The following is a 19203-nucleotide window of genomic DNA, read 5'->3' on the forward strand; positions in this document are numbered from 1 at the left end:
TTGATTACTTATTATTATAAAGACAAAACGTATAAATATCAGAAATATGTGTTTATGTTTTAAAATATAGTATTTATAATAATCTAATTTCCATTTTCACACACCGTTTATAATTAGTGGCAGCACAGTCGTCACCAATTTTCAATGATTCGCAAGTATTGATAAAATTCGCACTTATGGTAGTATATATTATATTTAAGTGCATATTTAGACAACATGGTCGAACGTGTTAACTAATGCAAATTGTTTATTTACAGCTGAAAATATTGCACAAAAGAGAGTAAATCCAGTGGAAAAATAAGAGGATAAATTTCACCGAAACGAGGCAAAAACTAGTGCTGTGCAGTGATATCTAATTTAAAAGAGAATTGAGGTGTAAGAATTTTGTTCCAAACTGTGTTAAATAACTAAATGTCACCCACTAAAGACAATATGAACGGCGCTACGGTTTCTAGACGTTCACGTGATGAATTCTCCGAAAAGGTGAGTGTTTTGAAATTTTGAATAGAGAAAGATCTAATCAAATTGGAACTTGACATTTTGGACTGTGAAACTATAATTTGCTTATCAGTAAAATATATTCAATTGATGTAAATATGTATGCATATATTTTATATAAGTGTATGGCATGTCCATACAAAATTTATTAATAGCGATAATAACAATTTTGCAAGTTTCGTATTATCTGCCCTGAAACTTGATCAGGGTTAAAAGTACCGTTTAAAGTAACATACTTTTGCCATATATGGCAACTTTGAACTGAGTCACCGTATCAGATTTGAATGTGAAAAATCACTCCTTCTCATAACAGGAAAAGTTTTCGGCTTACCATAGTCAAACACATTTTTTATTCAACATACTATGTATATTGTGGCTTTCCGAGTCGTGAGCGGAATGCTTCAAGACTTATCGCCCGTAATAATACGTTTCATCACATCCTAGCAGTCGCTTTCACTTTTCGTAGCCTCAAATGATCTTTCAAAAAATTCTACCAGCAAGATCTCTGACTGTTAATCGTCGATTTTCAAACAACAATTATTTTATTTTATTGACGTGATGATCATCTCTTGATGTTGATGGCCGTTCCGGACGTGGTTCGTCGTCAACGCGTTCTCGTTCTTCTTTGTATAATTTGTACCAATCAAAAACACTTGATCACTACAAACAATTAACACCGAAGGGCTTTTCCAACATTCTCAACAGAAATTTGATTCCGCACACAATATTTAATGGCACTTTTTTGTTGAATAATTTCACTCATCGTAAAAATCGCCCAATATGCTTCATGTACTTCAGAAACACAAATGTATACTAAACACGAATGATTATTTTGATATGAAATTTGGCACAGATGTCACTGACAGCCATGTTAACCTGCAAAATTTTAAATTTAAAAGTATTACATCTTTTTTTACAGTATTTCCTATAAAATGTTTGTAGTACTTTGTCCTGTGTTTCAAAATAGGTGATCACATTTGACGAAACTTTCTTCCCAGCGATCATTATTTTTAAATCTGAGAACAGGAATTAGTCTCTGAGGACCAGGTCTAGAGAATACGGTGGATGTGGAATCAATTCGAAGTCCATTTCGGTGGACTTTCTTTTTCTTCCGTAACCTTGCCAGACGACTATTGCGTCCCCCTTTGGAACTATCAATTGGACTTCGTAGTGAAATTATGGGACCATGTTTCATCCATTGTCACAATCGACGCTTCAAACACTCTTCCAAATCATTGATTCGTCGCTGTTTTTGGTCAGAATTGAAAACTTTGCACAGAGCTTCATCATATCCAAATACTAGTTAATGATTTGATGTGACGTTCATGTGAAATCTTTAGAGTGCCTGCACCTCAAAATCTTTTGGGCGTCCCCTGCTTTCGCTGTCTCCGACGTTTTTTTCTGGGTGTTTCAAACCTCAGGTTCAGGAGAAGCACAAAACATAATTAAAATAAGAAATTTCATAACTCCTCGCAGCATTTATTTTAATAAGTTTAACAATCAAATTAGTTGTTATGTAACATCTTGTTATAGCTCTCTCAGTTTAATTACAAATTTATAAATTATTACTTTCCGCAGTTGTTTCTATAGGTATTCTAAGGAATTCAATATTTAATTTGTTTTTTAACAAACCAAAAAACCGCATGGGACTTCGCTGCACAGCACACTTAATTCTCAGCTACTGTTAAGTATGTATTTATTGTTTTCATTTTGAGGGCCAGACTGTGAGTGAGTAATCGCGGTATTTAATTGTTGATAACAGAAAGTCGCGAGAATGCAATGAGTTGTTACTACCTGTGTCTCATGCCTGTATAACATCTGTAAATAAATTGATATACAGCATATGACGAAAAATTAGAAGAAGCAATTTTATAGTAGATATACATATTATATTTGCCATATAATTGATTCAGATGAGTGTTGCCTACCAAAAACTCTAATTATGTATTTTAATTTACGAAAGTACTTCTAACAAGTTGGCCTAAATAATTTAGAGATCCGTATGTTAGTATAGCTTTTTGTAGAGCTTACTACATACCTATATTAAAATGTGTGGTATAAAATCGTAATTGCGAAATCTGTTCTGGCCAGTTGAGAGTCTGTTCAGAAGTATTTTTACTTTTTGGCTTAGGACATTTCCAATTGGTAGCTTAGGTTAAGCCGTTCTCCATATATATGTATATCAGTCGTTTAATAAGACATAAGGAAATTAGAAATTTAATTCATTTTTTTGATGATGATGATCATCGCAAGGACCTTCGTTTGGAAGTGGATCAACACAAACAACCATTAGTTTTCAAATTATTATTTATTTATTCAAATTTCTGTTAAGTCAAGTCTAAAAGCAGTTAAATTAATATACTATGTTTTTGCTTTTATAATTCCTCATCCATGGCGTCTCATTTTAAATCTATTGGATCGAAAAATTAATTTTATTAATAGATAATATAGCACAAGAACTTTTTTTTCTACAGTGGTAACCAGTTCAAAATATACTGTTTTCAGAAAAACGCATTTCAAGTTTTACACCAATGTTCCAGAACGCCCGAAAACTCTTTGCTAATTGTAGAGTAACTCGAAAAGTATTAGTCGAATTTAACTCAAATATTCAGTGAATACATTTTTAGATATTACAATTTAAGAAAATATTCATATCAATCTCAAGAATTCAATAAAATTGAAATTCTTCAGCAAGATCTGAAAGCTAATGTTGACAGGCACAACCATGATGGATGCTGATTTTTGGCAAGCTGTGTAGAAGAGTAATGATATATACAAACGTATGCGCTCTATGCCAAAGGAATCAGTAAGACGTCAAAACTTATTGCAGTCGACTATCGAGTAGGTGTTTACGTAACAAATTTCATGATATGAGACTTGGAAATATTTGTTAAGGGCAATCCATTAAATGGTCCTCAACTTTTTTAAAGAAAAAAAAAAAAACCACCGGCTCACGAACCACACCAAACCGTTATATTTTTGATGACTTTTCTTGGAACGACTTCAGTTCTTGCAAAAACTGTATTTTGTACGCTTTCAACTGAATATCTCGACTTAAATAGCCAGTCCGAGATGGTGCGAACGGTGCCGAATTGACTCTCCTCGGTCTTCGTCTAATTTCTGAGCTACGACTGCTATATTTTCTAAACTGTATACTGGACGTGGTCTATTCGGTCGAATATTGTCCAATAATGAATCCTGGGTCTCAAAATGGCGTTGCGAATAGTACGCTCGGTAAACCGATTATGTTAATCACAAGTTGAGCGAAGCACGTGAAACTCATTCTTTGAAAGACAGAAAGTGAATTTTTGTAATAAAGTTGAATGATGTGTAAACGTTGTTCATTTCCATGATGAAATGCCAAACTATACTGAACAAAAATAACATGACGATATGTGATCTGTTAAAAAAAAGCTATTACAAAAAGTATCTCCATTTGGATCACCCGTTAGTTATAATATTAGATTTTGCCAAAACTGTAATTTCAGCCACCGTACGCAAAAACCTCGGAAAAACTCCTTTTTATGACTACTTCATTGTCTTCTGACCTTACGGAGCTCAATTTATCAACTTTTTATCAAATGTGCGTACATATAAACAAACATAGCTTTGTGCATACATGTTTTTATCTTTGAACAACATCTTATACATATGTGTATAAGGTCTTTGATAAAATAATAAAATGTTGAAAAGTACGAAAAATTGATAATATACATACTTACATTCACACTTCGCGTAAAAATACCTAACAATATTTCAATAGCGAAAAGGTAGCACATAACTGAAATTTTGTAAGAGTTATTTATAGTTTCGTCGTTTTACTTCGAATGTAGCATTAAATACGTTGGGGGTTATGTGATTAAAAGGGTGTTTTTTTAGACTTGTGGTTTTAAATAAGAAAAAATCGCATATATAGTACTTTAATGTTATGGCTCAGAATTTAGCTTTATTATAAAGGAAAGATTTTGTTGTCATGTTTTAAAAATTGACCGTTGCGGTTGGCCTGAATAAACTCCAACCTAGAGGACCAACCATTACATTTTTGCAGCCATTTGGGCTGTATGTCTGTAATAATGCGACGAAGATTCTTTTCCAAAGTGGCAATCAACTCGAGCTCATCTGCGTAGACAAGCGATTTCACATAAGCATTCGAAAAATAGTCCGGCGCTGTTAAATCGTGCGATCTTGGTGGCTCACTAAAAGTTTACTTCAATAAATTGATAGTTTCGTTGGCTGTATAAGTAGCGTGTAGTGTAGCGCCGTCTTGTTGGAATGAAAGGTTGTCCACATCAACAACCTTTAAAACAGGCGCTAAAAAGTCATTGCTTGCTTGAAACGCGCGACGCGCTTCATTGGCAGGTTAGGTTCGGACAAAAAATCGTCCTTTGTGTTACCCAAAAACTCCTAAAAGATAGCTTAGTAGATCCTCAACGATCGACGAATCGTTTTGTGCTTATAACACATTTATTAAGATGGTTAATATCAATGACAACCACTTTGTTGAGTTCGACAAAGATGTGTGTACCGAGATATTTCAATCTCAGCCTAGCAGGGCAGTAGAGAAGGAATTGGCAAGATGATTCCACCACGACTTGCTCCATACAACTTTAGTAAAGAGACGACCTATAATTGGGGCGAGATGGACTTTGCTAAGAACCAGCAGTTTGGATGCCCAGTTCGGGCCAGAATGATTTCGCAGTCGTACAAGTTTTGGTTGTTGACCAGCGCTTTCTCAGCTCACTGAATGTCCAGTGGTCCAAGCAGCAAAAGAAATAAGCTTACTGAATCTCTCGTCCAACGGCTTCGCCCCGTCCCTCAAATTTCTCGCAGGTGTGTGAGTCTTGTAGGAACTGTCAGAAGAAGGTTCTGCGAGATAGTTATTGGAATAAATTTTATCGAAGCTGTGAAGAAAAGTGGTTTGGCTTCAATTCTGCACGACTTTGGGCTTTCTAAGCCCACAAACCAAGATCCTTCCGCAAATTTTTCTATAAAGCGACGATGTGCATTATCCACTAGAGCAAAAGTGGTGCGAAACCGATCCATGGTTGCTCGAATTACCGACTCTACTTGACGAATATGTTGACCGAATAGTGAAAGCAGGGCATACCCACGTTTTAAAAAACAGTTATTAGTGCTCAACTGAACGAATTAATTGGGTTCGTACCGGGATCCAACCACAACAGGCTCTGTATATTGCAGGCTATGGCGTACTTTTTTTTTACTGAGTTATAGTTTTGTAAAATAATATTATTATCAACTAAAGCTATATATTTATAAGCTTTAAATGCATATACTTATCTAGTGTTTACAGTACTTACTCACACGCGCACATTTGTATAAGTGAAAACCTCCATGAGAGTAATTTAAATTATTCACTCTGTTATTAGAATCAATGAATTGTTAAGAGATTTGATGACGTCTCAATAATAACCGCAAAACTAGTTGTCATGTGGTTATTGCGGTTCATTCATACAAAGCTGTAAAGATAAGTGGCCATTCCAGCAGTTTTATGCCTACAAATAGACAAACACAATTAATTATGTTGAGTAGCAATATTAAAAAAATGAGTAATTCAAAAGTGTGAAGCTGTCAGCAAAGAAATAATTGCACAAAAGTAACATACACACATACATACATGCATTTGCTTTGTACTACATAATTGCTGCTGCGGCTGTCCCTCGAATGCTGCTTTATTGCTTGATTGCCTTTGAAGGCTGATTAGTCGAACCTGGCAGCGTTTTGACAAATTATTTCAGAAGGTAACACTTCAATTGTCGTTTGACATTTTTGGAGGTGGACTTTAAAAATTATTCAAAAATGTATGTATGTAAATGCTCGGTACCATTATTGGATACATAAGTATGTGTATATATAGCACGTGAAGCATTATTTTTGACAACGAGTTGCTTAGATCTCTCAATGAGTTTATGAGTAATAAATTATTATTAATAATTACGATCTATAAATGTAAGCATATAATAAACTATGTAAATACACATGCATGTATACGTAAATACATAAATACATACACACTCATGCTTGCTCAAATAACGCAACTGTTTCTCCGACGTCTGCAAAGTCACTACATTCTTGAGCGCTGTGATGCAATCGATGAGGTCATTGCGAAATGTAAAAAGATAACAATTATGAAATATGCCAAATGAAAAGAAACGAGAAAAATGTTAAGTTCGTTAAATGCCGCCGAAGCTATAATACCCATCACAAGTATGTGAGATTCCATACAAGAATTTTAACTTTACTTTGATCGGTCAGTTTTTAAGGAGCTATATGCTTTGTAGTGGTCCTTAGTAAAAAAAAAAGGGTTTCCATCCAAAAACTAGATTTTGATTGTCGTTTGTTCGTCGCATTGACGAATGAAAGAAAAGGTTAATGTGTATGTATTATGGAACATACAAAAATTCTAAAGACTTACTTATCTACAATTATTCAGGAGTGACAAACAGATAAATTTAGTTGGCCTAGATATGGTACCAATAATTTGTTTTGGTTGTTTACTAAATCTCTAAGAATATGTACAACATAAACTGAGCCACCATATTTGTTTACTTGATGAGTGAAATATACAATCGTATATATATATGCAGATTATAATTCTTCCAGCTGAGTTGCCAATTTTTGAATTCCATAAACTTTCAGACTGAATTTTTAAGGGCACATTTTTTTGTTACAAAAAACACATTTATTGTGACGAATATACACCAAGCTACTACATTTGAGGCGGTCGATTAGATTAATAAGGTCTTGCAGTGTTATATAACGGGTGATCTAAGTTGAGGTAATATTTTCGATAACCTTTTCGTTATTTTCAATAAAAGTTTTTTAAGGAAAAAAAACGGATTGGGATATCAATGAAACGCACTCGAAGAGTCACCATTGGATTCCAAAAAATTACGGTTTGGTGTGGTTTATGGGCCGGCGGCTTCATTGGGTCGTACTTCTGCCGCTCAATGATAACTAAATATTTTTGGCCCGAATTAGATGATATGGACTTGGACAATATGTGGTTCCAACAAGACGGTGTCACAAGCCACACAGTGAATGAAACAATAGATTTATTGAAAACCAAGTTTGGTGAACGTGTTATCTCACGAAACGACCCAGTCAATGGACCGCTTCGGTTGTGCGATTTGAAGTCGTTAAACTATTTCCTATGGGGCTACGTCAAGTCTGTGGTCTATGCCAACAAGCCAGCAACGATTGATGAAATTCGTACGAATATCGAACGTGAATATGCTTGAAAACCATAGGAAATTGAGTTTAGTATCTGGACTTCAGCAAGCGTGCCCGTGGTGGCCATGCGAAATAAATTGATTTAAATACTTAATGGCATCGAATGTAGTTTCACGAGAGTAAAGAATTGCATTGATATCTCAAGCCATTCTTGTTTTATTTACTTGTGTAGCGCTCTTATTGAACAACGTTACATACGTAGATAGCTAAGGAGCAAACAAGGCAATATTGCTAGGAACAAGTGACTTTGCTTCTCCTGGGTGCCAGGCCATTCAGACATCGATGCCAATAACATATTGAACAAGAATGCAAAATACGGCTGTCATCAATGCATTGTCTTTACAATGATCTTGACAATGATCTTTCTGGATGCAGTACTGTAAAGGATCTTTACAAAACTGTAGATCAAACATTCATAAAGTTCCCGCTGACTCTTGATAGAAAAGACTATAAAAACACGATTGAAATACTCGTGGCCACAGTCCGGCAACGGCACATGGCTGCAGAATGCGGCTGACAGAACAAGAGGTTTGCAGATAATATGAAGAGCAAGGTACCAGGGAAACGATCTGGCATATCTTGTGCACCTGCCTCACACTAGTAAGGCAACAATTCAAATATTTAGGAGCCTTACACAAGAGGTGTCGATAATGAGGCCGCAGAATCTTTTCAAATTCCTTTCAAGCGGTGACATTATGAGGTATGACTACTTCTCATGCACTACATAACGACACTCCATTTGGCATCGTTAAGAACCAAAAAGGGTCTGTACGTAACTGACGACCCTACCAGTCTAACCTAACCTAAAATGACGATTATTTTTTTATTGGAACATGCGGCTGGTGTGACGGCCATTTGATTTTAACTTTTTCTGCAGAATATTCACTTTATCTAGTTGATTTCCTGAGTATCTCGTTGGGTTAGTAATAATTATTTGTGTACATTCAAAATCACTCAATTAAGCTATTGTGAAATTTTATTATCAATTATGAAGGAATTTTTTTCCAGCAACGAATTGCGCTTTAATTTGAAAGTGGTCCCATAACAAAAAAAAAATACTCATAAAATGCAGAGCTACTAAACACCCAAAAAAATCAAATTAAAACTCTGCTGTCAACAATATATATTTATGTGTATATTATATAGAATATATCGATTTTGAATATTATAGGCTTTATAGCTGAGACTGTGTGAGTGATTTGCGTATTGACGAGTATGAACTCAGTATACGTTGCGTGGAGTTGTGGAACGATTTCCTATGGGCACTGTACGAACTTGGCATTATCGCAATTGTTTGCTTTTTAAGTATGACATCATTTTACCCGAAATAAGGCAATTTCCATGTATTGTGGTGTTATTTCGCGCGCTTCGCTCACTTTGCTTGCCTACTCAGAACTTTGGCGAGCGTGTTAACTAACATGTTGACTGTTGTGCTGTGAGTGGTGCGAACGTAGGGTAAAGCCAAAGGTAAATGAGGAGCGTGAAGGGCTTGTGACATTGTTTTTGTTATTTTTGCTGTTGATAATACATACATACACACATACATATATTTATATGTATGTAAAGCAACGCATTTGGCAGCGCTGTTAGCCGGTATGTAAAAAGTCCCTATGGCAAACAAAATCGCGGAAATTGAATTTGAGCACTTATTCCAAATTTTATAAACCACTCTGAGTGGGTATTTTATTTTTATTTACTTGAAAGTGTCTTCTTGATGCATTGCGGTGTGATCTGATGTGATTTTCCGCCTATTTATCACTTTGTAATTTCTGTTCTAGCAGACAGCCGGTTTTTCATTAAGTAAACAAGTTGCCGAGGCCGCACAAAAGAAAGTGTTTGAGAATTGCATAAGCAGACAAAATGTATGAAAAGTGACAAAAAAGGAAGCGTCGACCTTTATACGCCTAAAAGCTGACCTAAATTTTGATTTTGGAATTGAAGTGAACGAAACGGACAAGTTGTTTTATTTTGGTTCTTCGCAAAGTGGGAGGAACTATTGCAAATTAGTACTAAATGGGTGGCATCTGTTATATACTCACTCGATTCTTATATAAAGGGTTTTTCAATAAGAGTTCTACAGATCGTTCAGTTTGTATGGCAGCTATAAGCTATAGTAAGCCAATCTGAACAATTTCTTCTGATATTACATTATTTCTATAAACAATAACTCATACTAAATTTCATGACGATATATGGTCAAATACGAAAGTTTCCAATGCAAGCATTTGATTCCGATCATTCAGTTTGTATGGCAGCTATATGATATAGTAATCCGATCTTAACAATTTCTTCGGAGAATATATTGTTGCCTTAGAAAATAACCTGTGCCAACTTTTGGCCAACTACATTGTGAAATGTGAAAGTTATTCATATAAGAACTTGATTCCGGTCGTTCAGTTTGTAGCGCAGCTAAATGTTATAGTAGTCCGACGTCGGCAGTTCCGACAAATGAGCAGCTTTTTGAAGAGAAAATGACGTTTGCAAAATTTCAAAACGATATTTTTAAAAAGGAGGGACTAGTTCGTATATATACAGACAGACGGACATGGCTTAATCGACTTAGCTCAACATAGTGCTAATAATTTATATACACTCAATTCATATTTTACACGGTAGATACGTTCCTCAGAAATTCGTGTAAAAAAAAAACACGTGTAAAAAAAACCGTGTAAAAAAAGAGGCGTTTTCTATAGTAAAATGGGGGATACGTTCCACGTCCTCTGAAAACTGTGTAAGATGAAATAACGAACTATATAATATTTACTTCGAAAAATGTTTAAAAAATTTAAAACTATAAAATTGCAGATATGCAAAAAAATACAAATTGTATTTTATTGAGTATTAAAACTTAAAATACAGAATTCATACAGGTGAAAAATTGGTAAAGCCAGCAAAAAGCAAAACAAATCTGCTAATCCAGAATTAAGAGCAGAAAAATTTTAATAGAAATAAAGAAAAGTATTTACATAGCTATACAATTTTTTTTTCGCTACTTGTTATACTGCCGATACTGCTGAAATTTCACGTTCGATAGTCGTACGAATTTCATCAATCGTCTCTGGCTTGTCGGCATAGACCACAGACTTGACGTAGACCCCCAGTAAATAGCCAAACGGCGTCAAATCGCGCGACCGAGGCGGTCAATTGACTGGGCCGTTTCGTGAGATAACACGTTCACCAAACTGTTCGAAACATAAATATTCGAATATAATAAAGCTGAGGCCACTAACTCCGAATTTCGGTAGTAAATTTTAATAATTTCGACTCGTTGTTGGATCCTATATCTTTCCACGATGAAATGGCAAACCTTACTGAAATGTCAAAAGAATGGTTTACTATGGGTTTACTTATGTAGTGCCCTATGTAGTCAATCTAATATTGTCAAGATCACCTGGTCAAAATAATGGGGTTTTTCCGACACAGATTTTAAAAGAAAAGGACGAAAAAAAAAATCTTGTTGGAATGTAATGAAAACATAAAGTCTACTTCTACTTAAGTCCCGTTATCCATTGTACCTTCTCTGGTTGTTAGAATACTTCGTGTAATCTAGTCAAAGCAAAGAGGCTTAGTATTGCTACTTTGTTGATGGGGGTAATGTGTTCCGGATTTAATTGCTCAATAGCTTGACTCCCTCTTTTTGCGGTGGCAGCGCAATCTTGGAGTATATGCCCTTATGTCTCCGCTATTTGTTCGCATAATTGAGATTATGGAGAACAGACTGTAGTTTACGGCGATCCATATAAAATTCCAAAAGTTTAATTAATTTGTTTCTGGTAAGAATGATGAGTTCTTAAACCGTTTTATATTAAATCCTCCAAGAAATCGTCTCGCTGAGACGGTTGTTACCCGTGTCATTTTTTACTGGCCATTTGGTCTTACTGGTGTTTGATAAAATTTAAAAAAATTAAATAATAAGTTAGGCTAGTAAGGTTAATAAGCTACGAATAAACCAGTTTATTTTCCTTTGCAATACCAGACGATGGAGTGCGTCACGTTGTCCAGGAGTAGTTGACATCCTTCAGGAAGAGAGCGCTTGATGGTAATTTCAACGACTTCTGTGGCGTTGCTAACGAAACCTCTTCCTCGTTGCCTTGACAATGTGGGACAAGTGCACAAAAGGTGCTCATTCTGTGTCCCTAGTCTTTTGCTCTTGATATTTTTTGCAGTCTTCTCGAACTGTCAGCGCTATTCTACAGGCATGTTCGCCATTAGAAAATGATCAGTGAGCATTCCAACCGCGTGCATGGGCTCAGCAATAGTGGCCACGCTTCTGGATGATAGCCGTAAATCTTGTCCAATATTTCTTTACCCTTGACGTCTGGTAATCAAAATTAAATAATATTTTTATTAAATGTGGTAATCGAAATATATTTGAAGTTATATCAAAAACATTTGCGAAATGACGTCTGCCATGCATATTCGAGCTGATGAAGCTTATGTTTGAGCTCTCGAATTAGATTTATGAGAAGAGTGGTAGAAAATTTATTCTTTTTACAAACGTATTTTTGACAAAATAAGATTTAATATCTTATGTTGTTGAAGATATATAATTGGTCCATATTTTTTCAAAAATGAATCCGATCATAATGTTATAGTCAATGGGGAACGCTACAGGCGCTTGATTAATGACTTTTTCGTGGTTGAAAATTAGGATTTGGATGTGGATCCAAAAAGCCAATATCTATTGTTTGTCGAGATGCCACACTATAGTAGATTTGATAATACAAGTTTCTGGTCATTTCAGTGTTATTATTTAACAAAGAAGTGCTATTAAACTTTGTATGCGGAATCAAATTTCTGGTGTCGAAATGTTCAGAATATAGAAAAAGCCTTCACTGATAATTGTTTGTTACGAGTAAGGATTTTTATCGGTAAGGATTTTCGATCCGAATTCTTTTCAACCGAAAAAACTGTCTACAAGAAATACTATTTGATCGTTATACGTCGATTGCGTGAAGCTATTTGTAAGAAGAGGCCGGAAATTGAGTTTTATTAAGATATCTAGTTATCGATGGACAAATTTTGAATATTTCGATATACATACATACCCTGTATTACTCTAAACATAACCCTTTGAGTTTAAGCTGTACCCAACCACTGTTAGGTGGAAAAAAACAATTATATTATTTCAAATACTTTATTTCTAATCTCCAATGTCTTTGATGTCTGACTCACCAAACACTTTCAACCAATCACTCCATTATTTAATTCGACTGTTTTATGATTTCCTAATATTTCAATATGCATAATGGGAAATGTTAGAAATGACACCCTAAAAGGTCAACATATCCCTGGTTGCCTTGTTGTTTTCTCATTCCAACCGAACTATGTAGTTAGTAGCTTTCTAAAATTGAGTTAATGCCATCTAATGATGGACAGTTGTGGCAAAACTTAAGGTGTGTCTTCATCCCTGGTGTTGCTGTTCTTTTTTACTGTCAATATTACGCCATAGTTTCGTCTTCGTTTATTTTTTTTCCTACCAAAGCGCATGTATAGTATAATAAGAGGAGCGGAAAATAGTTTTGTTGCCGGCACGGGTAGACAGGCATATCAAGCTGGTTACCTAGAGGTCTTTATGCGCTCATGGCATTCACACATCATACATTGTACAATTGCATATTTCGCCATTAGATTGATGAAAATTACATTGTATGGCACTGTTTCTTTCTGTGTTACGAAATGGTAAAATGTTTTTTTTTTATTGATTTTTATCTTTTTAATCTCCTATTAGTGCATCAGGTTATATAATATTGACTTTGGATATGATTTACGCCATTTTTCCAGTCGATTGAATCTGTTCAGTGATTTTTTTTTTTCAAAAGCTCGGGGAACTCTACACAATAGGTGGCTAAATGTCGTCTGCAAGATAAGGTTTTAAAGATCTGTAGAGAAATAAATTTGTGTGATATTATATCGATTAATAGAGGTTTCTTCAGGTTTATGTTTCTAATGAATCATGTGTTTCACACCGCTAGTTAAATGATATTTATGCATTCCCCTATTATAAATATTTTTATACTCTCGCAACAAAGTTGCTAAAGAGAGTATTATGGTTTTGTTCACAAAACGGTTGTTTGTAAGTCCTAAAACTAAAAGAGTCAGATATAGGGTTATATATACCAAAGTGATCAGGGTGATGAGTAGAGTTGAAATCCGGATGTCTGTCTGTCCGTCCGTCCGTCTGTCCGTCTGTCCGTCCGTGCAAGCTGTAACTCGAGTAAAAATTGAGATATCATGATGAAACTTGGTACACGTATTTCCCGGCTTCATAAGAAGGCTAAGTTCGAAGATGGGCAAAATCGGCCTACTGCCACGCCCACAAAATGGCGGAAACCGAAAACCTATGAAATGTCATAACTAAGCCGTAAATAAAGATATTAAAATGAAATTTGGCACAAAGGATCGCACTAKKGAGGGGCATATTTGGACGTAATTTGTTTGGAAAAGTGGGCGTGACCCCGGCCCCTACTAACTTTTTTATACATATCTCGAAAACTACTATAGCTATGTCAACCAAACTATATAGAGTGAAACGACTTTTTCCAGTTCAAAAATGGAAAAAGTCGGACAATAACCACGCCCACCTCCCATACAAAGGTTATGTTGAAAATCACTAAAAGTGCGTTAACAAAAAACGTCAGAAACATGAAATTTTACGGAAGAAATGTCAGAAGGAAGCTGCATCCAGGTTTTTTTTTTAAATTGAAAATGGGCGTGGCGTCGCCCACTTATGGACCAAAAACCATATCTCAGGAAGTACTCAACCGATTTCAATGAAATTCGGTATATAATATTTTTTTGACACCGTGATGACATGTACCAAATATGGGTGAAATCGGTTCACAACCACGCCTGAAATCTCGATTATCACTTTATCATGCGAGAGTATAAAATGTTCGGTGACACCCGAACTTAGCCCTTCCTTACTTGTTTTTTTTTGATTCCATACTACTCATGACAGTTGCTTTTGATTACATATTATTCTCAGATTATTTCGTAAGTTAGTTGTACTCTTGTTCTCTTTAAAACTTTTCTATTTCTCTTTACAGGTAAGTCTTTTGATGTCCACAACCAGGAATTTTTTGGGAGAGAATTTGCGACATCGTTATGATATTTATCTATCATTTTGATCAATATCAATTATTTGATTGATATGTTCTATATGAATTATCATGTAATGTTTTGGCTTTGAAACCTGTGATCTAACTGGTAAGGTGGGATAATTATAAAATCTATAAAATTCTAATTTTATGTTTTAGTTATCATCAGTGTCATTATTGTCTAAACTATTATTGAATTGATTATTTACATTAAGTTTATTTAATTTATTTTACAACCCTGATTTTTGGACAGATTTTCTTAAATATAGTTTGACATACACCTGAGTTTTACCGAAATTTTTTTGGTTTGCCTGGTTGACTTGCATAGCAAAGTGATTTGTTTGGGGTTGGAAAACTATGCAATTGAACCTTTTTGCTGCACTGTGCGATGACGGAAGTGTGCGAAACAGAATATATGCACCAATACCTATGTCAATTCGGTTAAATCGGTAACAACGACTGTAGCACCTCCAGCACTTATTCCGTTTAATGTGGCTAGTCGGTCTGTGCAAATAATCAGAGCACCTGAGTATTATGCCTTCATAAATACACTTACATTGTAATTATTCCTGTTGGAAAAAAAAAAAATTGGTTCTACAAAGCTATTTCAAACAGTTTGTGTATATGTAATACAATAACGTTGTGAACAGTTACTAAATGAAATAGTTTGTGAAAAGGTCACTTTAGGACAACTACTTGTATATGCAGAACTTCCTGAAACCATAAAAAAGGAACTATTGTATTCGATATTTTCAATCGGCAAAACGCTTGCGGTCAATACAAATTTGAACTCGCAACCGCCAGACAATCAAGAAGAAAGTGTAGAGATATTTTCACCTCATCTTCTTCGAAACAATTTCTACAGCTGGCATTCGGTAAGATTCTTAACCTTACAGGGAGAGACTAGCCTTACTGAGAGCAAAGAGCTCACTGAATCTCTTACGATTGATTTTGGGCCAAAAGAATCTTGTGACAACGTATCGCGAATATCAGCTATCCAATGGTAGAACATTCGAGGACAGTGCAGCATCGACTGTTGTTAAGCATATACATATTAAACAAATACGAAAGCTAAGTTTGGGTGTAACCGAACATTTCATACTCTTGCAACTTGCATAGATTAAAGCCGGGGAAATACATAAAACTTTTTAGTTATGTATATATTGTCTAGGGGTAGTTTTCACTCGACTTTATTAATTTTAAGCGCAACACGCATTTAAAAAAAATTTCTCGGCATGCGATATGAAATCATTTTAGTAGATACAATTTGGAGGCTCAGGGAGATATATAATATTACAACCAGGAAATGACTATCTCCGAATTACAATTATATATCTCACACAATGAATTATGTTTTGGGCAAAAGTTCAACTATGGGCACTGAGGTCGACATATTCAGTACTTAGGCTCTTGAAAAGTTTTGTTTTGTTTTCATTAAGTGGCATACTTGAAGGGCATTATTAGTGCATAGTCTTATCTCGTTATATTAATTACTTTTTTATTTGTTTCTTGGAAAATGAAAGAATGAAATAGACATTAAAATTGTGTTTTATTTGAAGGAGGCGTGGTTTTAGTCCGCTTTCGCCCATTTTCACATAGGAATGTCAGGTACCAAACCTAAAAGTGAGCGGTGCCCCGCCGATTGACCAATTTTTATCCCGGTTCATATAAAGCCTAGTCATACCAAATTTGGTGTCAAATTGTATGTCTCTGGAATATTTAGTCACTGATTTAACGCGCTCACTTTTAGCAGATTTAAACGGTGCCGTCATATGGGAGTTACATTTCCGTTTCATACCCTTTTACAGTGTCGGTAGGGCTGCTCAGACACGTATGTTAAGCGAATTTGATTACTGTMACCAAATTACAGATCTATATCTTAATTTAGTGCTGAGTTATGACATTTTATAGGTTTTCGTTGAATGGCGTTTTGTGGGCGTGTAGTGGTCCGATAACGCCACTCTACGAAGTCGTCCTGAGTGTTTTTTTGTCAAGGCACATATGTATCAAATTTTATTACGATGTCTTCATTTTAACTCAAGTAAAAACTTGCACAGATAGACGAACGGGCAGACAGACATGTGGATTTCAATTCGCCTCGGTGTTCTGATCATCATATCTATCTCGATTTGTTTTAGATGATACAAATAACCGTTAGGTGAACAAAAATATAAAAATAATAAAACGCTAGAGTCGTTTGTTCGCCAAGCCTTGTGCTGTTTAGAAATAATAGAAGAATAAGATCTCTATAAAAACCATGCAAAGGCATTATAATTTTGCATTTTGAGTTTGCTGTTATATTATTATATTATATACTCTAATAAAAACATCAAAAGGAAGCATTTGATTCGACAGGGATGTAATATTCACTTAAACAATTTTACTTTAAGGACATATACATATGTATTAGGGTGGGTAAAAAAAAAATCTTTTTTTGTATTCATAGGAAATTACATGCTCTATAAAAGTGGTCTCGTGATGGAGGGAGGAGATTTCCGGTTTATAATGATTTTTTCATTGAGTTATAAAATTCATAATATTTAAACATCAACCGTTCATATCTTCTAAGCGGTAAGGTTTACGATGAAATTTTTTTTTTTAATTTTCCAAGTAGTTGGAAGTGAGATTTGATATTTTCTGTCCGACAATAAGAATTAATAAGATGCTGCAAGGCGAAGGACCTTCACGATACAATTACGAGCTCTTCATACTTGGACTTGGAGACTTCCTTAGAGTTGTCTAAAAAATTATTTTTCAAAAAACCAAGTAAAAGCAAATTAGGATTTTATGACCCACCCTTATATGTATGCATGTGCACATACATTTATGACAGATATAAAATACTGCTTCTTCCAACACAATTGTTTCTTCTTCTGCTTCGCAAGTCTCCACCGTTTGCGCTGGTGCTCGACTTCTGTTTCATATCATTTGATTTTTGCACTGCTTTGTTCACACTTTAATTTAATTAAGTTTCTCATTCAGTTAGCACGCGTTGGGAAGAGTTTGTCTGTCAGTGAGCGGTGCATTTTTTATTTCTTCGGGTCACTCATAAATTTATTTGTTTGCGTTGGCGTAGGAAATTACATTTTTTTTTCGAATTTATTAATATGCAAATTTGTTAAGTAATTTCAAATGCGTTATTCTAAATTGGTATTTGCATATTTAAACAAATGTTGTACATAAATATGTATATGCATATATACGAGTATACAGTTCATTCAAAATGTTTCATTTTCCAAAGTGTAGGTCAAGTGTATTGGAAAAAATTCAGTACTAGCTTCAATCTTGCGTATAACTTCGAAAATATTCACGGGAACGATTGAATTGGTGTTTGGTGGCTGTAATCGCCTATACAAAGCAGTAATATAGGCTTCTTGTTTCTATTGAGTACATATACTGCTCCTATGTTTCGGAGCATTGTCTTCTTGTCTTCTTCCTTTCCCTAGTTTTGGGACTTTTAACAAGCCATTGTCCTATTGGTGTCCACTTAGTAAGGCTGGTAATCCTACTAGACACTATCTGCGGAAGCTGTTTGGAAGTAGAAACAACTCAAAACTTCCTTCTTGGGTGGGAGTTGAAATTAAACGCAAATGCGATTTTTTATTGGCTACTAAGTGTTTTGCTAATTTGTAAGTTCGAACACGGCGTCACAAAGGACTACGTGCGATCTTCGATCAGCCACATAACCCAAAGGCGTTCAGGTTTTCTGTGAAGCACCTCAAAACTCAAAATCCACGAGCAGAGCATGGATGCTGCACGTTCAATACTCCTTTTAATAAATGTTTGTCCTTTTTAGAGTCAAGCTCATCTCAAGGATACAAAGATGAATTCTTCTACATTTAAATATTACATTGCTTGAATCTCGGTTGATGTTTTCTGCGCTCAATGCCATCTTTTTCCAATGTGTATATTTCAAAATAGGAGTTGATTACAGTATTGCTGCGTTTGGTTCTAGATCTCTGAACTTGTCCCGTATTTTATTTCAAGAAATATCAAATATCAAAACAAATTATCTTTTAGATAGACTGCGCAATGGTTTCTCCTCAAAACGAAGAGAAGATTAAATAAGTTGTCCCATTAATTAAAGTTTTAGATTTCCAATCTATCTATCACTATCAGGCACCAGTGAAATTTTTTGGAATAAACCTGTGAACAAAATATGAGATATCTCATATTCTAAGTCGAAATTAGTCAAAATCGAATCACAATTATTCAAATCCCTAGGTACCGAAAATGTGGTGTTCAGTACCTAAAAGAATGAACACGGTTTGGGATATCAATGAAATTCTTCATTTCTGTGTCGATGAAAATCTAGGTAATTTTCAAGTTATTGTTCAGCCTAATTCACGAACAT

At 35.1% G+C, this 19203-nt stretch overlaps 1 protein-coding gene across 1 annotated transcript in view; it reads left to right on the forward strand.

The window, feature by feature from the left end:
* Positions 1-19203, forward strand: part of LOC108978883 (four and a half LIM domains protein 2) — a 212841-nt gene that overhangs the window by 11832 nt on the left and 181806 nt on the right. The window contains exon 2 of the mRNA XM_018949421.1: positions 258-483. Within this exon, the coding sequence (XP_018804966.1) occupies positions 412-483 (72 nt within the window). The 5' untranslated portion in view covers positions 258-411. The remainder of the gene's footprint in view (positions 1-257; positions 484-19203) is intronic.

Source organism: Bactrocera latifrons, unplaced genomic scaffold (genome assembly GCF_001853355.1).
Source record: "Bactrocera latifrons isolate USDA-ARS-PBARC rearing strain unplaced genomic scaffold, ASM185335v1 scaffold_1, whole genome shotgun sequence".
Classification (NCBI taxonomy): Eukaryota; Metazoa; Arthropoda; class Insecta; order Diptera; family Tephritidae; genus Bactrocera; species Bactrocera latifrons.